Below are 24,223 nucleotides of genomic sequence, written 5' to 3' on the forward strand. Positions count from 1 at the left end.
GTCTGCTGGATTACTCCCAGAAGTCTGTTGTCTTTCCAGTTGGATTCCAGTCCAGGAAGTCCTTTTGTCTGTGTCCCTATGATTGAAGTTCATCCCTCGTGCTAGGATGGCTTTTTCCTTGTCTGAATGTGGTTGGTCTGACAGGTTCTTTATCCAAATCTCTGAATTGTCCATATTATTACAGTGTGTAAGCTTGGCCAGGCTTTCTTATAGGGATTGTCTTTGTCATGGCCTGGTGTTTAGTGTTGATGGTTCGTTCTAGGGTACTTGTCCATTCGTGGTCAGTCGAGTTAGTGTACAGAGTTTTTTTGGTGAAATTTCTTATTTGTATTTGTGGAGTCAGTTGTGGGCATCATTTATCATTTCTCGTGGCATCCTGTGGCCATTCTGCTGTTCTTCTGGCTTGTAGGGTGTTGAGAGGTGGTTTGTATTGAATACATCTTGGTAATACTTGTTTCCTGAGACCATTCTTGTAGGAAGAGCAGTTGTTGGCGGGTGGTGCTCAGTCAAATGGCATTGGTTTCCCATCTTCAGGCTAATTTAAGCATATTGCACTCAAAGGGGCTAGCAATTTTGGAGATTTGCAGCTCAGGTTAGGTTGTAAGTTTGCTTGCTGAGCTGGTAGATTTGTTCTCAGACATTTCGTCACCATGCTAAGTAACATCAGTGAGCCTCTGATTCAGTGCTGGTGTTTTGTTCTGCTTGCTATTTATTTGTCTTGGTCTGTCGTCATGATTTGGAGATGCCGGTGTTGGACTGGAGTATACAAAATTAAAAATCGCATAACACCAAGTTATAGTGTGATATAACTGAAATTATACATTGAAAAATTGATTAAGTCTTTCATTTGTTTGAATATCATAGTTTCACTTCTTTCATGTGTAAACCACAAAACCTGTTTTTTTTTTAAAGTTGCATTCTCAGGTTAGCTGTAAACAATGGTGACAGCTAGACAATATGTTGAAGGTGTTTTTCAATGTATAACTACAGTTATATCATACTGTGTAAATTTTTGCTATAAATTCTGTGTGTTAGGATTGAGCCCTGCACTAGCACCTGATGGAGTGTCGCTCCAAAAGCTAGTGTGCTTCCAATTAAACCTGTTGGACTATAACCTGGTGTTGTGATTTTTAACTTTGGTCTGTTGTGGGTGATATCACATTCAGTTATTTTTGAGAGATTGGTAAATGGGGTCCAAATCAATACGTTTGTTAGTGGCGTTGCAGTTGAATGCCAGGCCTCCAGGAATTCCTGTGTGTGTCTTTGTTTAGCCTGTCGCAGGATGGATGTATCATCCCAGTCAAACTAGTGGCCCTCTTCGTCTGTGCGTGGATACTAGTGATAGTTGGTCATGTCTTTTGGCAGCTAGTTGGTGCTCATGTATCCTGGTGGCTAGTTTCCTTTCCTGTCCAGTATAATGTTTGTTGCAGTCCTTGCAGTGTATTTTGTACATGACGTTCATTTTGCATATGACGTTCATTTTGCTGGTTGTTGGTATAGAGTCCTCTTAAATTCATAAGGAGCTGTTTTAGTGTGGTGGTAGGTTTGTGGGCTACCATGATGCCTTGGGGGCTGGAGTAGTCTGGTCATTATCTGAGATATCTTTTAATGTATGGTAGGGTGACTAGAGTTTCTGGGCAAGTTGTCATCTTGTTTAGGTCTGCTGTGTAAGAATCGGTGGTTTGTGCTTATTGAGTACCCATTCCTGAAGTCGTTGATCTGTTGTTTTTCCTCTGCTTCTCTGGGTGCTGCAGCGTGTTCTGGCTTGTTTAAATAATGTCCTGATGCAGTTCCGTTTGTGGGTGTTGGGACAATTGCTCCTGTAGTTGGGTATCTGATCAGTGTGTGGTTTTCTTGTAAACGCTGGTCTGTAGCGCTCCATTGGCTTTGTGCCCTACTGTGATATCTAGGGAGGGGAGTTTGTTCATTTCTTCTTTGAACTTTATACTGGAAAGGATATTGTTTGTGTTTGTGGGGTTTCTTCTAATTTGTTGCATTTTCATGATGACAAAGGTGTCATCCACATAGTGGTCCCAAAGTTTGGGCAGGATTGTGGGATGGGCTGTTCATTCTGACCTCTGCATAACTGCTTCTGCTGAGAGTCCTGATATTGCTGATACCATAGACGTCCATATTGATTTGTTTGTAGGTCTTGGTGTTGACTGTGAAATGGGTTGTGAGGCACAGGTCTACTAATTTGAGGATGTTGTCCTTGCTGATGGAGTTGCCGCTGTCAGGTGTTTGTCTCTTTGGATCGTCTAACAGTGAGGCTAGTGTTTCTTTGGCTAGGTGATGTTTATTGATGTGAATAGAGCCATCCGGTCGAAGGAAACCATGACCTCGTCATCCTCCACCTTGGAGTCTTTGATGTTAAGGAATTCCTGGGTGGAGTGGCTTGAGGATTGCAGACTTGGTCTGCTTATCGATGCTCTTGTGCAGATCGCATGCAGCTCAGACCTAATGTAGATAAATTGATAGGTATGCTACATTGTGGCTGAATTTCATCTTATTTATTCTGTTATGCATACATTATTATCACTGTGTTAAAGTTTTCTAATAGACATAAACATCATTAAGGAGCCTCTGGATGAAGCACTGGTGGGATGGCCTGCTTTTTGTGTTTAGGTTTCCTTGTGTTGGTGATGTCATTTCCTGGAGTGATGTCACTTCCTGTTCTTTTTTTTTCTCAGGGTGTGGTAAAGTCTTGTTGTTAGAGTTCCAGTTGGAATGCCATGCTTCTAGGAATTTTCGCACGTGACTCTGTTTAGCTTCTCCTAGGATGGATGTGTTCTCCCAGTCGAAGTGGTGTCTTTCCTCACCTGTATGTAAAGATACTTGAGAATGGGTCATGGCTTTTTGTGGCTAGTTGATTTGGATTCCATTTAGCACCCCCTAAGAAAAAGCAGGAAAAGACATCACCACAGCAAATAACATCAACCCAAGGAAACCTAAACACATAAATAAAAAGCGGGCCATACCATCAGTGCTTCAACCAGAGGCGCACAAATAGTGTTATCTAGTATGGTGACGAAACATCTGAATCCGAACCTTCTAGCTCAGCAAGCAAACCTACATCCAGAACCTAAATTTGAGCTACAAATCTTCTCAAAACTCACTAAGATCTAAACAATGAGTTATTTTTGTTGAGCCAGATTAATAATCCTCATGTTTGATCTGACTTTTACTGACTCTGAAATGTCATCTGGCTCAACAAAAATTTTAATCTGAGTTATTCCTGTGTTTTGGTAAGATTTAATTTACAATTAGGTTCAAGAAAGGCCCTTAGAAAATTAAACTACTCTAACTGCACACAACAAAAATCACAAGTTTGATCTCTGGTTTGTATCGTAGAGTTGAACTGGAGAGCATGTTGCAAATTTGAGAATATTGGAGCAGGAGTGGGCCACGCACCATATGTGCCTCTTATTCAATTAGATAATCATATTCCAGGACATCATCATATTCAAGGCACTCTCCAGTGCAGTACTGAACAAATGTGCTGCTGTTGGTATCTTATTTTTGAAGTAGACTTTAAAGCAAATGCTTGTCTGTGTTAAGTGCAAGATCCTATTTTGTGATTTTGAAGGCAGCCAGAAATGTTGTTCAGGCCAATGTTCTTAAACAATATCAAGTACATGTTATCTGTTTATTAACACCTTTATTATTAGTGCTATGTAAGTTGACTAGCACACTTCTTTAACAGTGACAATATTTCAAAAGTATTTCATTGTGCAAAATGTAGGTATATCCAGTGGTTGTGAAAGGTGAATAAATGCAAGTTTTTTTTTCACGGCTGGTAACTTTGTATTTCAACACTATCTACCCATCTGTTCCTCAACACCCCAGTTACACCTGATAATGGATAAGATCTTTACGTACCATTTTGACATTTTTAATTGCCTCCCTTGAGGTACAAAAGTTGTTTATTTTCTTTGGACCAATTTTCAGATTTTCATTGCCATTTGCATGAGGTGTTTCTTGACATTTGATGCTGAAAAGCTTAGCTTTAATTTTGATCTGGAATTTATGTTGTACTAACGTAGTGTGAATATAAAATCAGCAATTGTTATGTCTTTCGCACTCCAGGAAATACTTTGTCTGTAGATATTGCAGGAGCACAAAATTAGTCAAACTCAGCAGTGTTGGTTCCTTTCCACTCGTTCTGTACTTTTAAGGTTCTGTTTATATTGTCTTGGTTCACAAGCAAAATGGCTACGGAATGCAACAGGCATCAATAGAAATATACACCAGTGTGAGATATTCCTTTTTATAAGTATTGCCTTATTGTTTAACGAGATTGATCCACCAGAGAGGATGGCAATGGAACTGTCCAATGGATAATCGGATTTGGGTTTGGCACCAAATTTCCAACATCCCAAAGATGAAAATCCAAAGACTTGAACAGAATTCAGTGAATGATGAAAACCATACTGTGGGGTGTTAATCATCTCACTACAGAAAGTTGTTTCATTTTGTTGCATAAAATTGTCTGGACTAACTTGCACTTTAATAAGTGAAGCAGAAAAATGAATTTGCAGATTAATAAAAGACAATTTCATCTAACCATTTGCCCAAGTGCTTATTGTGGTAAATTTCAAAGCCCACCTCTTATATTCTATTTTTCTCAAATGGTACTTGATCTTTTTAGAGAGCTGTTTACAGATAAAGTTACAAAATGCCTTTTAGCTTAGCTGTGCATAATTTAAGCTGTGGTAAGCATGTTTTCTGTTAATCATGCCTGATGCTGTAAAGTGACCAGCTGGCAGATTGTTATACTGTTTGCATACCTCATGACATCCTTTGTTATCTCCTATTTGTTATGCTTTAAAATGTAGTCCTTATAAAATGTTGGCTTTAATGGACAATTGTCCCCTATATATGTTTTGCATTGCCAAGTCCAAGTCCATTTAGAATTATAAGAGGCCATGAATGGGAAATACAGTTAATTACAATCCTTGTCTGATTTGAATGAATGACCTGTTTTCTCATCTCTGCCTCCCCCTCGACCCAACTGATCTAATTTGTTTCCCTGCACATGCATCAATTTCATTAACCTTCTGAATGCAGGAGTACTTCCCATTTCATATTTGGTTTCAAGATCTTAACACCCTTCCAACCTGCAGATCTAGCAAAGATGTGGAAGCTTTGGTGAAGGTGCACAAGAGGTTGTCTAGGATGTTCCCTGGATTAGAGTGTAATAGCTGCAAAAAGAGGTTGGAACAACTTGGATTGTTAACGTCAGAGCATTGGAGGCTAAGGGCTGAGCTGATAGAAATATATAAAATTGAGGCATGGATGGGTAGATATGTCAAATAATAGGGGACATATGTTTGAAGTGAGCCGGGGAAAGTTTGAAGGAGAGGACCAGGAGAGGATACTCAAAGTATGCCAAGGGAGGTGATGTAAGCAAATAAAATAGCAATGTTTTAAGAATCATTTAGATAAATGAACAGGTAGGAAGCAGAGGGATACAGACCATATGCACGCAGATAGGACGGATTAAGAATGGCAGCATGGTTGGTGCAGAATTGAGCCTGTTCCTGAACTCTACAATTCTGTTACTTTAGTTACACTGGGCATTGGAGAGACTATATCTGGAATGCTGTGTGAGCTGTTTTGGTTTCCTTATTTAAGGAAAGGAGTGCCTTGGAGATGCTTTGGCGGAAGTTCTCTTATGAGGATAGGCTAAGCTTATTTACACTGAAGTTAGAGTGAGGGGTGACTTGATTGAACTGTATAAGGTCCTGAATGACCTTGACAAACTGGTTGTGAAAAATATTCTCTTTTTTTGGAATCAGTCTAGAATGCGGGGGGTACTTTTAAAATTAGGGGTCACATTTTCAGAACAGACCTGCAGATTTCTTTGAACTTTCTTGAAACAGTGCAAGAGGTCAAGGACTGATCAGACAGCAGGTGATATGATTGCACTTTAATGTAGTACATCTTCCCTATTGTGTGGTGACCAACGTTGCACACAGTTTACAGCTGGGGCCCAACCAAAGCTCTGGACAACGCCAACGTGGCCTTCCTGCTCGTATACTCTATGCCATGACTGATAAAGGTATTTGTTCTGTATGCCACCTTGACTTCTTTATTAACCTCCCTTTCCACCTTCAAGTATCCCAAGGTCCCTCTATTCTTCTGTGCTTCCATGTCTCTTTCCATTCGTTGAGTACTTCCTTGTATAGCTCTTTCCAAAGTGCATAACCTCACATTTATCAGGATCAACTTCCACCTGCCTATCTGACCAATCATTTATTTTTGTCTGAACTACATCAACTGCCCTACTCTTATCCAAACACTTGGTCCCTTCCTTGAAAACTTGTCCTAGCTTTGTTAGGCATGATTTCCCTCCATAAAGCCATGCTGACTATCCCTGATCAAATCTAACCTCCAAATGGAGATTGCTTGACTCTTCACCAAAAGTTTCCCTATTGATGACCAATGGGATTCACTGGTTTACAGTCTCCTAGGCTAACTCTACCACCTTCTTGTAACATGGAACCATATTAGCAGTTCTCTATTCCTTAGTCTCCTCCATTGTGGCCAGACACAATTTGAAAATTTGGGCGAGGATTCCTAGGATTTAACCTGTCCAGATCTGGGTGTTTCTCCACTTTTAAATCTATCAAAACCTTAATACCACCTCGCTGCTTATATCAATCTGCTCAAGAGCTTAACAGAGTTAGAGACAAAAAAACTGCCAATGCTGGAATCCCAAGTAGATAAGCAGGAGGCTGGAATAACACAAGTCAAACAGCATCAGGAGGTGGAGAAGTCCTGAAGACAGGTTATACCTGAAATTCCGACTTTTCCATGTCCTGATGTTGCCTGGCTTGCTCTGTTCCTCTGGCCGCCTGCTTGACTGCCAAGGACTTGGGTCCTCCTCCCAAGTAAAGACCGATGTGAAGTACTCATTTAACACTCTCTACCAATGTCCTCCACCTACACGCACGGATTGACCCTTTGGTCCCTGGTAATTCTCTTCCCCCAAATGTACTGATAAAATATCTTGGAATTCTCCCTAATCTTGTCTGCCTGCATTTTTTCATGCCCCCCACCCTTTCCTCTCCTAATTCCTTTCTTGGATTTTCCCCTCCACTTTCAAAAGTCCTGTAGGGCATGTTGTTTTGCTCCTTTTTTTACCTATTATGTCATTTTTTTCCCCCCTTTTTATCCAGTTTTGAATATTTCAAGAGATCCATGGGCCTGTTACTCCTATATTTCACCCTAAAGGGGACATGTTGGGCCTATACTCCCCCAGTCCCTTTTTGAATGTTTCCCACTGGTCTGCCGTACACTTATCATCCACTAGCTGTTCCCAGTCTACTTTTGCAAGATCCTGCCTTATTTTAATACAATCTGCCTTATCCCAGTCCAAACCCCTTTTTTGCTGACCATCTTTCTTCCTTTGCATAACAAACTCAAAATGTACAATGTTGTAGTCACTATCCCTTTGAACACCTGTCCTGCCTCATTTCCCCAGAGTTAGATCTGCCATGCACTGCCTCTTATAGGATGTTGATATAAAATGCTCTCTTGTTTACATTTTGAAAACTCTGCCCCTCTAAGTCCTTTATGCTATGATAATTCCAATTGATATTGGGTAGTGAAATCCCTTCAAATAATTACTATCATTGTTTTCACATGCTTTAGTGAATTGACTATGCACCTGCTCATCAATTGCCTGCTGATGGTTCAGGTCTATAAATACACTCCTCACAGTATGACTGACCCTTTCGTATTCCTAAATTATGCCTATAAATCCTCATTTGGTGACTCTTTCAATAAGTACCAATTCCTCTTCACTGCAGTTACCGACTCCATAACAAACAATGCAACAGTGCCTCCACGTTTACATCCTCCCCTGTCCTGTCTGAGATCCTGTTGTGTAGAGCAATGTTTTTTAAACTGACTCTTCCTTTTCTAGTTCTGTCTTTTTGTTTCTTTATTTGTTCCATTCCTTGCACCAATTCTTTTTTGTCTGAAAATCTCTCCTGCCTTCCACTCCATTACCCTTTTTTTTCTTTTTACCATCCTCTCCTTGCATTTTAAAACTTGTTCTGTCTCTAATGTTAGGCAAAAGTGAGGACTGCAGATGCTGGATAGCTTTTCTAGTACCACGCTAATCTTGACTCTAATCCTGTCTCTAATGTTGTCCAGTTCTGATGGAAGGCCAATGCTCTGAAAATTGAGCTGATTTTTTTTCTGTCCCCGAGTACGTGACCTGAAGATTAGAGGTTGGTGTTAGGAGAATTAAGGGCCAGAAAGGTTATCTATCTCTGATTCTGAACAATGTTCCAGGGCCAGCCTGGGAATAGGTTTGGTTGCATGTGCCACAGAAGGGCCTAGTAAATTATGATGGCTAATGCTGTAGGACTCCCTGGTCTAACATTCTGATTCCTACAGAAGGGCTTATGCCCGAAACATCGATTCTCCTGCTCCTTGGATGCTGCCTGATCTGCTGCGCTTTTCCAGCAACACATTTTCAGCTAACATTTCTGGACCCTGTTATCAATGGCACATAACTTGGAAACTGTTCCACAAAAAATGGTGTAAATTTATTTAAACTACTAAGCAAAAGTGCATGCAACAGCACTAGTTGTACGGATGACCATCTGAGACAAAACTTAACTTGCCAATCAGTTGACCGATCTCCCAAGTGCATCTCTGGAGTGGTTGACCTGAACCACTTCACTTACTGCTGTGATATTGTCTTCAAGATCTGTCTTTATTCTTCTTTCTAGCAATGAAAGGTTTTTGACTGATTTGTTTTTTTATTACATCAGTGTCCTGTATGTCGTGACTGTCAGGTTTACTTTCTCTGGGCCTCATGCTTGAATAAACACAGGTAGTTCTTCATGGTGCTGTCTGTAATACCCAAAGGCATCATAGACATTTCAGGTGAGGCACAAGTATGTTCGTACCAGCACTCTTCAAATTGATTTAAGCCTATGTTGGTGCTGAGACTTCAGACCAGATAAATGGATCGAGCATTGGAGATTGATGGTGTTCTAATGCCCACAATAGTTCTTCAACCAGGGTCCCATTCCTCCTTCAATGTTCCATTCCACCACCATACGATAAACTCCGCAGACAGAACTCAACCAGCTTAAATTTATCAAAAGGAAAGAAGAAAAGGATAGTTACAAAATTCAAAGTGGTTATTCAATAAAACAAGTAATGCCTTCAGTTGGAGATAATTATTTAGCCTCCATTATTTCACTGCTTGTACCAGAGGTAGGGTTGGCCAGAGAAAGAGACAGAAAATCCAGCCCATGGTAACTGTCCGTATGCTTGACCTTGTTTCCAGCATTTCTTGTTTTATTTCAAGCCCCAACAGTATTGTTCTATTGTATATCGCAAAAGGGAACCTTCAGTTAATGGAAATAATAAGCCAAACCTGCTTTCTGATCTTAATTGATTTGTTCTTTCAATTTACAAAAACGTTAATGTTGCATTCAGTGAAAGGTGATGAAACATAATATGAAAGCATTTGGGGAAAAAAAAAGAGTTTCTGTTCTAAAGAAAGTTAAAGTTGCCTAGACCCAGGGAAAGTGAGGACTGCAGATGTTGGAGAAATCAGAGTCTAGAATGGGGTGCTGGAAAAGCACAGCAGGTCAGGCAGCATCCGCGGAGCCGGGGAATCGATATTTCGGGCATAAGCCCTTCATCCGGAATGTAGGACTTATGCCCAAAATGTTGATTCTCCTGTTGCTAGGATGCTGCTTGACCTGCTGTGCTTTTCCAGTGCCACACTTTTCTAGTCACTATAGACCAAATCTTTCATTGGATAGAGACAACGAGTAGTGAGTTTAGCCATGCCTAAGGTGAGGGCAAGATTGAGAAGGTGGGATTTCTGTGATTACTGCACCCAGTGCAGTACCTGCTTTTGGTATCTCTCTGCATTGCAAATCAGCTGTCCAGTCAACTGAGCTAAACTCGACCCCTCCCAATCCTTGCTGCAGTTTCCTCGATGTTTCCCTCCTCAAACTGTCTAGCGACATTATTACATACCTCCAGAATAGAAACCCTACAGTGTGGAAGCAGGTCATTCAGCCCATTGAGTCTACACTGACCCTCCATAGAGGCATCCCACCCCAGCCTTATAATCCTGCATTCCCCATGGCTAATCCACTTAAACTGTACATGCCTGGGTGCTTTGGGCAGTTGAGCGTGGCCAACCCACCTAACCTGCACATCTTTGAACTGTGCGAGGAAATCCATGCAGACACAGACAATGTGCAAACTCCACATAGACAGTCAGCCGAGGGTGAATCTGAACCTAGGTCCCTGGTATTGTGAGACAATAGTGCTAAACACTTAGCCTCTGGAGAAGATAGGGCTTGAAACTAGATGACCTGGCTTTGAGTTAAGGGCACTACCACTGCACTATAAAAAGCCCTTCTGTGTATTTTGAACAACACAATAATTGAACCAATTGTTATACAAGGGACAAAACAGTAAATCTGAAATAAAGGCTAAAAGTACTGACAACGCACAACAAATAGGTCACCACCTTTAAGGACTGTATTACATCAGCATACGGTCTCCATTGAGAAAAGCTTTTTTCTATTTCAGAGTGGAGACCCTTTTCACCCAAAAATTTTGCAAGGATAGCAACAAACTCAAAACATTTTAGGAAGTCTTTGCTAGTTAATAGATAATGACAGTCATGTGGAAACTGCTGCATCAAGTGTGAAAAGCAAACTCCAAAAGGTTGTTTGTGAGTGGTGTAATTAACTTCTCTGTGTGTTTACAGAGATCCTGTCACAGTGATTAAAAGCTTTGCTTTTGAAATTGAAGAACAAACATCAATTACCGCAAAGGTGGCACCTACTTCTCTTGCAATGGCTCATTGGGTTAGTACACAACATTTGATTGACGTTCTTTTTTATATGTTAACCAGAGACTTCACTGGTAGCCAAACTTGTACTGTATTCGTACAGCTTCAACGTACACAAACTCAAGGGAAGCAATGGAGATGAACGGAACTGGTGGCTATTATTTCTCTGCTCAATCCTTCAGCATCTCTGATATTATAGTCATTGTGGCATATTTTGTGCTGAATGTATTTGTTGGAATATGGGTAAGTATTTGCCCTAACTTTCTTATCGCTGTCAGCTACAGACTTATTGCCAATTGCTTACTAATCTCTGCACTCTGGGTTTAACTTTGGCCTGTTAGCACCGGTCTTGGTGACCAAATAGGGAATTAGCAATTAAATCGGGATTATTGATTTATTGTGAGGTTTGTCCATCCGGATCGCAGATGTACCTTTAGTAGAAAGGACTGTAGATGATGAATTAGCTTTGTCGTATTTGGTAAGATTTTCTTTTGTAGTTTTCCACGAAGGAACTTTCAACTGAAGTGGACTATAAATGTAGTCACAGTCATTTGAGATTCAAGAATCACCATTCAAGTTTCTGTCTTATATTTTCTAAGCGTAGAGTCAGTCACACAGCATGGAAACAGACCCTTCGGTCCAACCAGTCCATGCAGAACATAATCCCAAGCTAAACTAGTCCCATTTGCCTGCTCCTGCCCCATCTTCCTCCAAACCTTTTCTATTCATATACTTATCCACTCTCTTTTAAATGTTGTAATTGTACCCATATCCACCATTTCTTCAGGAATTCAACCCACATGTGAACCACCCTCTATGTAAAATTGTGCCCCCGTGTCTTTTCGAAACCTCTCTCCTCTTACCTTAAATCATGGAGATGTACAGCATGGAAACAGACCCTTCGGTCCAACTTGTCCATGCTGACCAGATATCCTAAATTAATCTAATCCCATTTGAAAGCATTTGGCCCATACCACTCTAAACTCTTCCTATTCATATACCCATCCAGATGCCTTTTAAATGTTGTAATTGTACCAGACTCCACTACTTCCCCTAGCTCATTCCATAATCGCACCTCCCTTTGTGTGGAAAAAGTTGTCCCTTAGGTTCCTTTTGAATCTTTATCATCTCACCTTAAACCTAGGCCCTCCAGTTTTGGATTCCCCTACCCTTGTCTATTTATCCTATCCATGCCCCTCATGATTTTATAAACATCTGTAATGTCACCCCTCAGCCTCCGAAGCTCCAGGGAAAACAGCCCAAGCCTATTCAACCTCTCTCTATAGCTCAAACCCTCCAACCCTGGCATCACGCTTGTTTATCCTTTCTGAACTCTCTCAAATTGCACAACATCTTTCCTCTAGCTAGGATACAAGAATCAAGTACAGTATTCTGAAACTGGCCCAACCAATGTCCTGTACATTCACAACATGACCTCAACTCCTATACTCAATGCACTGACCAATAAAGGCAAGCATGTCAAATGCCCTTCTACTATCCTGTCTACCTGTGATTCCAGTTCAGCAATTTGGTACCCACCTTTGGAGTAGGTGGGTCTGAACCGAGGGTTCCTGTGTCAGAGGTAGGGTCATTATCACTACACCATGAAAGACTCTTAATCTTCTGTCTTATGCTTAAAATACCTTTCTGCATCTCCAGTATATAGAAAGCTTTGACACTTATATTTTTAATCTTGAAAGCCATCAGCAGTTTAATAGGCATTTTTACTGTTCCAGTTCAGACAACTAAATTTGTTTTAATTGTCCTATCCACCAATTAATGCTAGACTAAGGTTCATATGCTGCACAATAGTCTTCAGCTAAATGTTTCCATTTGAAACCACTGGAAAGAAGCTACATTATGCTCCAGTTTCTAAATTGTTTAAACTACTGCCAATAGTTACTGATATACAGGGAGTTGACTTCTTTGAAAAGTTCATGGTGACTTTAATAGAATGTTTGTGACATAATGAAAGAAAAACTTAGAATCATTAAAAAAAAGAACAGCACATAAGGGCAGCTATTCAGCCCACTCATTTGCTTGCTGTTTATTGAAAGAGTAGTCAGTCATGCCTTGTCTTGCATCCTCTGTAATTTGTATATTCTCAACAATCTGTTTGACTCCTTTGCATAGTTATTCATGGAATTAGTTTACACCAATTTTCCAGAACCCTACAACTCTCGGGTTAAACAAACGATTTCCTTTTCATCAATGATTTTAGAGCTATAACCTCTGGTTGTTAATTGTCTCACCTGAGTATATAATTGTTCTTTAGCTTGCACTTTCCTTTTGCTGTCTCATGATCTAGGGCTTTCCCAGTTTCTCAATACAGCCACTGAATTTTTTTTTCACATCAAGTAATGAATTAACTTTGTTCTTGCTTAACTGGAGACTTTGAGATTTAAAATGTAATAGCTTTATTAATGAATTATTTAGCTTTGTTGTCACATGCTCAAATGAGTACAGTGAAAAGTTTGTAATTCGCCACTAAAGCACTATCTTAGGTGCAAAGGTACCTAGGTACAGCTCCTTTAGTTACAAGATTAGTTGCAGTGTAACAATGCCACCGATACATGGCGTCATCTTAGGCATAAAGTACTTGGTCCGATGTTTAGATACAGAATAGAGAAATGAGGAAAATAAAAGTCACATTATAGCTATACATTGTATGACCAAATTTAAAAGACAACCATCACAGTCTCACTCTATGGGATCTCCGCAACAGACCAGTGCGGGGGTGGGGGTGGGGGGTCTCCATATGGTCTGACCCCTGGCTGCTGTCACACTCTGCTCTGCACCCCACCCCCTTCACAGTGGGTGGCTGGTCTCTGACGTCCCTGCTTCAGACAGCTGACCCTGCTTCGGAGGCCATGCATCGGAGGCTGGGGCCGAATGTTTGAGGCTGAGAGAAGGGAGGAACTCGGAGAAAGAAGAATGAAAGAACGAGTGGAATTGACAAGCCCCAGCTGCAGCGTCCTACTCCACTGCTATCTTACTGAAAATGGCAAAAAATAAAAATAAAACATTATTTTACATTACATTAAAAACGAGTAGACGATTGTACTTTGTTAAGCTCTGCTCATTATTTTTGCTGACCAATCATATGGATGCTGACTCATTAATAATTAAATACAAAGAAGAGAGTAGGAAAAATGCAGCAGCTCTGGCAATATCTTCCTTAGCAATTCACCCAAAGGCAGGCCTGACCTATGACACCAGGATCTCTACTGCAGCTCGACGAGGAGGCCAGTCCTAAATCAATCTCAGGGATTGAACTCTTTGCTGTTGGAACCAGTCTAATCCACACCAACCAGCCAATCAATTGGCTCACGAAAGGAGACTGTGTTGTTCTGACAACATATGCTCTTCCTAAGAGAGCACTTCCACTATTTCTGCAGTTGTCTCTTTAGGCAGAGATTGATAAATTCTTGATCTCTCAAGGAATTAAGGGCTACTGGGAGAGTGCGGGTAAGTGGAGTTGAAATGCCCATTAACCATGATTAAATGGCAGAGTGGACTTAATGGGCCGAATGGCCTTAGTTCCACTTCTATGTCTTATGGTCTTATCTATGATTTTTAAAACTTCATTAGATTTGAAATGGTCCCATCAGGTTCAAGTTGGTAAATATTACATCACATTTCAAGAACGGGAGGAGGAAATAAACAGGAAATTACATGTCAGTGAGCTGGACATTAATTGTTGGGAAAGTGATGAAATGCATTAATAAGGAAATATTAACAGTGTGCTTCTAAAAGAATAGCACGATTAGCACAAGTCAGCCTGATTTTATTAAAGGGAAATCCTGATGGACATTTATTGCAGTGTGTTGAGGATGTAATTAGTAAGGTAGATAAAGGGAAATGAGTAGATATAGTGTAGTTAAGTTTCCTAAAGGTATCTGATAATCTGCTGCACAAAGCCTGACATCCAAATTAAGGCCACATGTAGATGGGTATAATACATTCATATGGAAAGAAGACTGGTTAAAGAAGAGGAAGCAGCGTGTGGTCAGAAATGAGACATTCTCATGTTGACAGGGCAATGAATTGTGTGTCACAATTAAGGCGTGGGGCCTTAGTTATTTCTTATCTTCAATTAATGACTTTGAAGATGAGGCAGAAAAATATGTTTAATAAGGTTTAGATCTGATGATAGGCATGCTAGACCATTCAGCAGTGGGTCAACCACATTCCTATAGTTCTGGGGAAAAAAAAGCAAGGATGGCAGATTTCCCTTCCTTAGTGAACATTAGTGAACCATATAGATTTTTATAACAGTTGACAATGGTTTTGTGGATGCATAGTTTTTAACTCCAGATGTTGCATTTAATTTACATTTCAAAGATTGCCATTGTGGAATTAAATTTATAATCCCAAGGCAATCAGCCTGAATCTCTGATTTAATCAGTCCAGTGACATTATCACTAGACTACCACTCTGCGTTGGTCTTTATTGGATTGGAGTACAAGAGGAAAGAAATTTCTTCAAGTGTATGGGGTTTTGGGAACACTATATTTGGACTACTGTGTGCAGTTTTGTTCCCCAAATTTAAGATAAAGATTTTGTTTGCAATACACTGAATGTTTAAAGAATGTTGCAGGTTGCAAGAGGATTTGGATAAAAACCAGAACTGGGCTGAGAGGTGGCAAATGGAGTTCAATGCAGATAAATGTGAGGTGATTCACTTTGGGAAGAATAACAGGCATGCAGAATCTCAGGATAAATGGACTGAGATGTGGTTAATTTCTTCACTTAAATGGTTGTTTTAACATAGAGAGAGACAGCGGAACCAAATCAGGAGGTGAAAGTGAGGACTGAAGATGCTGGAGATCAGAGTCAAAAAGTGTGGTGCTGGAAAAGCACAGCTGGTCAGGTAGCATCCGAGGAGCAGGAGAGTCGACACTTCAAGCATAAACTGTTCATCCATTCCCGATGAAGAGCTTACGCTTGAAACATCGACTCTCCTGCTCCTCGGATGCTACCTGACCAGTTGTGCTTTTCCAGCACCACCCTTTTTGACAGCGGAACCCAATCAGCCTTCCTACCTTTGTATTCACAACACAGTAAAATTAAACCATGGAAGACCTTCAAATAGTTACTCCATTAGTTACTAACCAGGCTCCTGAATAATTAATCCTAGACTTTGTGAATAATTAATTTCTAGACAACAGTTTGTACCTTAACAGACTTAACCAGTTATTAGATACACAATAACTTTAGTAGAGGGAAAATTAAATAACGTAATAAACTGCTTAAACTTAAAAATGTTTGTTTTTAGCCCTTGTTCACACACAAAAATAATGAATACAGTTAGAGGATAAAGAAACGATAACAGATCTGGCCAGATTATATAAATGACTTTCACGATGCATTGTTTCACAGGCATAAATGTGGGTTCATTGGTTGCTTTTCTCACAACATTGCTTAGGATCATCTTCTCAGTTCACCCAGGCAAAGCTGGCAATACTTCTAACTCAGCTTTCTGCTCTTTGGGCTTCTGGTTACTGGTGTAGCAGATTAGGCAGGGAGTTTTCAAATCTACATGCTGTCTGAGCAGCAGCACAGAACCATTTCTCAGAAAGCATAGTTTTAAAAAAAAATTTTAACTCTGCTTCCACCATGTTAGACAGACTGACTTTTCCTGAGGTCTCAATTATCATTCAACAACAGCCATTTGTTTGAACATGGGGTCTCTTCCAGACTTGCTGGATCTAATTCCCAGGTACTGACCTCATTAACAGCCAACTTCTGCACCCCAGTGTTCTTCCTGGCGCTGCTGTGTCTGTTAGACCCTTTTAAATTAAGGCTCAGCCTGCAATTAGCCTCCAGGCCTGGCCACATAAACAAAACTTGTTAGTTCTGTTTATCATAACTGTCCCAAAGTCCATACATCATTTCCAGCTCACAATTCAGAACTGATGAAAGAAAATAATAAAAATAATGAAATTCAGTGAGGGCTCTATGATTGTGAATTTTTTTCCAACTCAGTATTCCATAAGGATGTGAAATCACATAATGGAAACATTTAAAGCTGGGGTTTGGTCTCTCAGGGAATCAACTGTTATGGGGCAATGGCATTGAAGCCCAACATAAGCCATGATTGTACAAAATGACACCGTATTCTTGACAGTCCATGTGGTCTGCTTCTGCTTTCATGTGTTCTTGAGTTTAAAATTACTTTATTTGAATATGAGGTGGTACGGTGGCTCTGTGGTTAGCACTGTTGCCTCACAGCACCAGGGATCTGGGTTCGATTCCAGCCTCAGGCGACTGTCTGTGTGGGGTTTGCATATTCTCCTCATGTCAGTGTGGGTTCCCTTTGGGTGCTCCAGTTTCCTCCTACAGTCCAAAGATGTGCAGGTCAGGTGAATTAGCCATGCTAAATTGCCCATAGTGTTAGTTGCATTAGTCAGAGGGAGGGTCTGGGTGGGTTACTCTTTGGAGGATTCATGAGGACTTGTTGGGCCGAAGGGCTTGTTTCCACACTGTAGGGAATCTAATGTAATATTATTGAACACAAAACATCAACCACCCATTGCAGATGCTGATAGACCTGTTGAGTTTCTCAGCACTTTCTGTTTTTATTTCAGATCTCTAGCATTCTCCAGTATTTTTCCTATTTTTGTATTTAGCTGACAGTACTTATTGACAGCTTTACGCTGGACATGCGCAGATTATAAAGGTAACAACTAGGATGGCCTATGGATCCCTAACTCTCAAATACTGTCATCAAGTTTCAGTTTCTTGTAGACACATTTTATTAAAGTTTGTGTAACTTGTGATTTCACTTTCCAAATTTAGTTCCCATGTTGAAGTGGGCTGATTCATGCCAAGGTACAGTTTCATGACAATCTGAATGGAAACAGCACTTGGAAGGTTAAATACGAATACAGATTGAATACACTTCTTGCATTCCTTTGAATGTGGAAGACTGATGGAAGATCTGATCAAGGTGTTTTAAATATTAGAAATATTTCAACAGAGTGAATACAGAGAAACAATTTCCACTGGTAATAAAATCAAGAACAAGGATGGACAAATAGTTAAATTTAGAGCTAGTAGGTTTAGGAGGGAAATGAAGAAAAATGGAAATATAGAACTTGTTCCTCCAATAAAGGAAAGGATGTATTGTTGCAACAATACACTGCATTGGTGAGACTGTACCTGGAGTATTTTTGCCTAGTTTTGGTTCCCTTATTTGAGGAATAAGTAGCGGCTTTGGAGGCAGTTTAGAGGAGGTTCATTAGATTAATCCCAGAGCTGAGGGGTTTGTCATATAAAGAGAGATTGAACAGTTTAGGCCTATACTGTCTAGAATTTAGAAGCATGAGGGGAGATCAAATAGAGGTATTCGAGATGATAAAAGGAGTGGATAAAATAGACGTGGAGTGGATGCTTACACTTATGGGGCATTCCAGGATGAGAGGTCATAGTCGTAGATCATAGGATAAGGCGGAGCAAATTTAAACCAGAGTTGAGGAGAAACTACTTCTCCCAGAGGGTTGTGAATCTGGGGAATTTGCTACCCCACAGTATGGTGGATGCTGGGACAGTGAGTACATTTAAAGAGTTAGATTTTAAATTGGTAATGGGTTGAAGAGTTGTGGGGAGAAGGCAGAAAAATGGGGGCGAGGAGCATATCAGCACGATCGAACAGAGGAGCAGACTCAATGGGCCAAATGGTCCTGAATCTTATTAAATTATGAATAGCTGATTGATTCCAGGGAATTGAAATACTCCCAGGCTGAGGTTGAAGATGAGTAAATGGATTTGGCCTATAGATGTACAATGCCTTAATCAAATGAAGTAGTAGATTTGATGGACTGAATGGACTAGTTCCATTCCTACTATGCAATCACTTGTTTTGTGCCCAAGTTTAGTTTCTCCTTTCGTCTGTTGAAGTTTTCTTACATACTGCCCTCTCTCCAGATTAATGTCCTCTTGAAAGAACCTGAGTGGGTATCATCTCAAAAAGTGGAAGAATATATTTTAAAAAAATCATTCATGGGATATGGGCATCACTGTTTAAGCCAGTATTCATTTCCAAGGAAAAATTCCACAGACTATAGCTCAAGTAGGTGACCCATATTTGTATGTAACCTAAACTGGGAACAAGTCTTAACAAGAAGAGGCTTTTTTTCTTGGTCATAACATATTTCTTGCAGAGCCTCAAACGTTAGTTTCTATCAGTGGTAGCTTTTAGATTGTTCCATTGTTGCCTGGATTCCATATTGCAGTAGCTCTGGTTCTACAACCTTGATGTGAAATCATTCTATGGCACTTGATTTCTCTACTGTAGCTGTGTGTCATTGTTTCTGTGGGCTATAGTGGCAAAGCTTATTGTGAGCTGTAAGTGTTTTGTTTGTAGCCTTCTCAGTTTATTCTTTGTGTTGATAACTCAAAAGTTTTAATCTTTGCTCAAAAGGAATTTTTAACTTTACCTCTGGGAGCACTGATATATTTACTTCCTAGCTGAACCTCTAACTAGGCATGTTCCTAAAGATTCTTGCATCTATTAGGTGTGACTCAGTTTTAAGCTCTTTCTAGCCCACACAGTATCTTATGTATTCTTTTCAGGTTTGAAGAAGGACTTTAGCCCAGATTGCCATGTCTCCCTTGTTGTTCTTTCCACAGTGCTTGTATATTCAAGTGCCTGCAGGTACAGGCTGTCTATATAAATGGTTCTTCAAGTAGTAATGTGTTTAACACTATAATCGCAAATGCTATAATTTGATCTTCCGAATACCTCTTATTCTGGGTCCAGTAGAATTTTTCAAGTCATAGCATTAAGCAACGATGCCCACTGCTGATCACCATCTGGTATTTTGGAGTAGAAGGATGCTGTCACCAATCCTCTTTCCTTGACTGGATCTAAAGGTCCATTCAGTTTAAGTGATAGAGCATTTTGTCTTGAGCAAGATTTAGTTTATTGAATGATGTCAATCAGATACAAATTACATTTTTGAAGTAAACATTGTAACTAAGGCCATAGAAACATAGAAGATAGGAGCAGGGGGAGGCCATTCAGCCCTTCAAGCCTGCTCTGCCATTCTTCACAATCTTGATTGATTGTCCAACTCAACAGCGTAATCCTGCTTTCTCCCTAATACCTTTTGATCCTCTGTGCCACAAGTGCTATATCTAGCCACCTCTTGAATACGTTCAATGTTTTGACATCAATTATAAGGACATCTATGAGATCTTCACTTCAAAAGGTCCCCCAAAGCTCTTCTGCACCCATGCAAGCTATGACTTCAGATTGGTGAAGCTTAATGCAGTATCCAACATTAACTCTTACAGAACCATTACTTTACACAAAAACAAATGCACGTGATTTTGAACACCTTTATCAAATTTCGTCTCAATCTTTTCTGTCTAAGGAGAACAGCAACAGCTTCTCTAATCTATCTTTATAACCAAAATCCCTCATTCCTGGAACTATCTGCATCATTCTTTTCTGCACCCCTGCTAAAGTTTTACATATTTTCTAAAATGTCCAGAATTGATACAATACCACGGGTAAGGCCAAAACAATGTTTTATTATGGTTTGTAAATAGCTTCCTTACTCTTGTATTCTATGCCACTATTTACAAAGCCAGGATTCCATATCTCTTGCAAACTTTCTCAACCTGACAGGATCCTGATTTGTGCACATGTACTCAGAGGTTAATTTGTTCCTGCACACCTTTCAGGTTCCTTTCCCATCAGGTCTATTGAGGAGCTCAGAACTGGTAAGGGAACCTTCTTCTATTTCCTCTCCATTTACTGCCTTTGCTTTGTGGGCTACTTGGAGCAAGAAAAGGAAGGCTTGTATTTCCAAAGCACTTTTATGACTTCAGGGCACCATATGTCTCTTCAAAACTGATCAAGTACTCTATGAAGTGTAGTTACTACGATAGGAAACTCAGCTGCCAATTTGCACAACAATATATGACACACAGTAATGTGATAATGATAAGAAAATCTGTCTCCGTGATATTGGTTGAAGCTCAGACACTGAAGCTTAATCCACTTCTTACCACTGAAATCGGAGCTTATTATGGGGCGACAGACAAGGCCTTAATTTAATGTCCCATTTGAATTGCATATACTTCCTCAGTAAGTTCTAGCTGTGTGTATTCCTTTGTACTGGTTACGGATCTTTAGTAAATAATTTAACAAAATATCCCTCCCCAGTTGACTTTTACATACTGTTTCAATGTTTTTTATCCTTCACCCTATCTAGATATTCATGAAATGAATATAAATTGTTGTGCTATGTGGAATTTAAATGCATTCAGCCTAGTTTGTTGAGACAATGACCTGTAGCCCTTGAAACCTCTGAGATATTTGCATTCCTTCAATTCTGCCTCCTTGTGCATCCCTGATTTTTAATGCTTCAGCATTAGTGGCTGTACCTTCAGGTGACCAAGACCCTATGTTCTCAAACATCTTTCTTAATTCTCTCAACCCCTTTCTCCTCCTTTCATATGCTCTTTAAGACGTACCACGTAGACTAAACCGTTGGTCACTTCTCTTAATAACTCCTTATGTGGCCCAGCATTCATTTTTCCTCAGTTATGAAGCACCTTAGATTTGTAACAATGTCAGGGACTGTATAAATAGGAACAAATATAGAAATTGCTGGGAAAGCAAATCTGGTAGCATCTGTGGAGAGAAATCAGTGTTAATGTTTCAGGTCCAGTGACTCTTCCTCAGAATGGGTATAATTAAGAGTAATTTCTGAAAGGAGGAGGCAGGGGTGTAGTGGCATATTACAGGGTTAGTATTCTGAGAAAACCAGGGTAATACTGTAAGAACATAGGTTCATATCCCACCATGGCAGTGAGTGAATTTGAAGTTGAAAGAATGAATCTGGAACTGAAAACTGGTTTCACGAATGGTGACCATAAAGCTACCAACAATTTTTGTAAAATCCCACCTGCCCCAAAAATGTCCTTCAGGGAAGGAAATCTGCTGCCTTTCCCTAGTCTGGCCAATATGTGACTCCAAACGTACAGTAATATGGCTGTCTTTTAAATGCCGCTTGAAATGGTCTCACAAGCCTCGTGTGTCAAGGGTGGTAGGGGATGGATAGGAAATGCTAGCTCAAGTCTCATGAATGACTAGATATAATGAAAATCCAGCATACTCTTGTGATTGGTGTGATTTGTTTCTACAGTCATGTAATGTTCTCTGTCTTAGCAACATCCTGCTTGATGCCTCTTATTTTCCTTCTTTACAGTCCACATGCAGAGTAAGCAGGAACACACTCAGTGGATACTTTCTTGCAGGTAGAAATATGGCATGGTGGCCTGTAAGTATTGACATATCCATTTTCTTTTAAAATGTTAAGACAGAGACTGAAAATACAGTTAACTTAAGCTTCTCACAGGCACTAGATGGAAAACCTGTATAAAGTGTCACAGTTGGTCAGCAAGGTTAGAGTATATAGGATAAAAGGGACAATAGCAGATTAAATACAAAGTTGATTTAAGGGGTGCCTCAGTGGTTAACACTGCTACTTCTCAGTATCAGGGACCTGGGGATCGATTCTAGCCTTGGGGTGACTGCGTGGAGTTTGTACATTCTCCTGGTGTCTGTGTGGGTTTCCTCCGGGTGCTCTGGTTTCCTCCCACAGTCCAAAGGTATACAGGTTAGGTGGATTGGCCATGCTAAATTGACCAAAGTGTCCTGGTATGTTCAGGATAGGTGGATTATCCATAGGAAAAGCTGGATTACAGGGATAGGTGGGGGTGGGTCTGGGTGGGATGCTCTTCAGACGGTCAATGTGGACTCAGTGGGCTGAATGGCCTGCTTCCACACTGTAGGGATTCTATGAAGTGACAGTACACAGAGATCAGTGGGAGAAGTTTGTTTTTCAAACTGGCAGAAGATAAGTAAATTTTCCATAGTCCCAGAGGAAAGTGATAGGACTTTTCTGGATGGGTCTTAAACCTTCAGCTGTCTGCTTCAGAGATGAGAATGTTACACATTGAAACATTATATCAGTGTGTAATGTCTTGTACTCTACATGAAAACGATTCCATCCCATGTGTGCCCCATAATTACAACTGTGTGAAGGAAGGCAAAAACTCTGGCATTTTCTTGTAGACATTCATTGAACATGTTGATCAAATCCATCGCTTTTGGTGATGGTTAAATGTCACAAGGAGACAGTGGGAGGAATGCAAATAAAGTTCAAGTGTACAAAAGATATTGTAGGTTATAAGTTAAATTCTTGAGGAGGATCAACTTTACACATAGCTAGGACTTTTTTATGTTAAACTTGGATGAAACTATTTTTGATATTTGTATAAATCACATTAGTTTGTAATTTTTATATACATCATCTTTTCACTGTCAACATAATTGCTATTTTGATATAAATACCCCTGGCCAGTTGCCTTTTTAGTGTAATAATCTTTTTAATGTAAAGAACTAAGAAATTTATTCTGAACAGTGTAGGTGCAATACATGGCTTTGACTTTAGGTGGCATTCACTGACCATTTTGCAGAAGTCCAAAGTAGAAGTCACCTTTTACCTCTCATCCTTTTCTAGATTGGGGCATCGTTATTTGCCAGCAGCGAAGGCTCCGGACTGTTCATTGGGCTGGCTGGCACTGGGGCAGCTGGAGGAATTGCTGTGGCTGGATTTGAGTGGAATGTAAGATTAACATTGATCTTGAAAAATGTGTATTAGGCAGTGCTTTGAGTGATTGGTGAGGCAAAAATAAATGTTTCAAATTGCAGTTTTTCCAATATCTGTCACTACAGTTCTCTGTAGTATAAATCATTATGTTTTAGCTGTTAGACACATTAAACAGTTGGTGGGTGCCAAGCAATGAATACTCTTGTATCCTCCTTACATACTGCATCATGAACATCAATGATCCTCAGTTGATTGTAGCTTGGGTTAAACGTGGAATAATGCTGACTATCTTTGCCCCCAATCTCTGAAGAATTCATCACAGCAGCTGTTCTTGTCAACTGAGTGAAAATCCTCCGTTATCAGTTGGCTTAGATATTGTGGTTCAAATTGTGGTGTTCTTTTTATTTATGGAGGGTGAAATCCTGGTGTTTTTTAAGAGCCTATGAAATTGCATTAGGAATATGTCAAAACCTGTCCACCATCTACAAGGCACAAGTCAGGTGTAAGATGGGACACTCCCCACTTGCCTGGATGGGTACAGCTCCAACAGCACTCAAGAAGCTCGACAACATCCAGGATAAAGCAATCACTTGATTGACACCACATCCACAAAGCAACCACTCCCTCCACCACTGATGCTATTTCCAGGAGGCACTGCAGAAGTTCGCCAAAGGTCCTCAGACAGCACCTTCCAAATCCACAATCACTTCCATATAGAAGGACAAGGGCAACAGATACATGAGAA

General features: G+C 40.2%; 1 protein-coding gene across 2 annotated transcripts in view; it reads left to right on the forward strand.

Annotated features, from left to right (window-relative positions):
• The first annotated feature begins 10,818 nt into the window (after positions 1 to 10,818).
• LOC140464606 (sodium/mannose cotransporter SLC5A10-like) overlaps positions 10,819 to 24,223 on the forward strand; it is a 142,344-nt gene continuing 128,939 nt past the window's right edge. The window contains exons 1-3 of one of the 2 annotated variants that reach the window (XM_072559886.1): positions 10,819 to 10,862; positions 22,072 to 22,143; positions 23,389 to 23,493. In XM_072559886.1, coding sequence (XP_072415987.1) covers positions 10,851 to 10,862; positions 22,072 to 22,143; positions 23,389 to 23,493 — 189 coding nt within the window. In that variant the 5' untranslated portion in view covers positions 10,819 to 10,850. Of the gene's footprint in view, positions 10,863 to 10,978; positions 11,090 to 22,071; positions 22,144 to 23,388; positions 23,494 to 24,223 lie in introns of those variants that run through there. The other variant, XM_072559885.1, reaches the window with a different exon arrangement.

This window comes from Chiloscyllium punctatum, chromosome 40 (genome assembly GCF_047496795.1).
Source record: "Chiloscyllium punctatum isolate Juve2018m chromosome 40, sChiPun1.3, whole genome shotgun sequence".
NCBI lineage: Eukaryota > Metazoa > Chordata > Chondrichthyes > Orectolobiformes > Hemiscylliidae > Chiloscyllium > Chiloscyllium punctatum.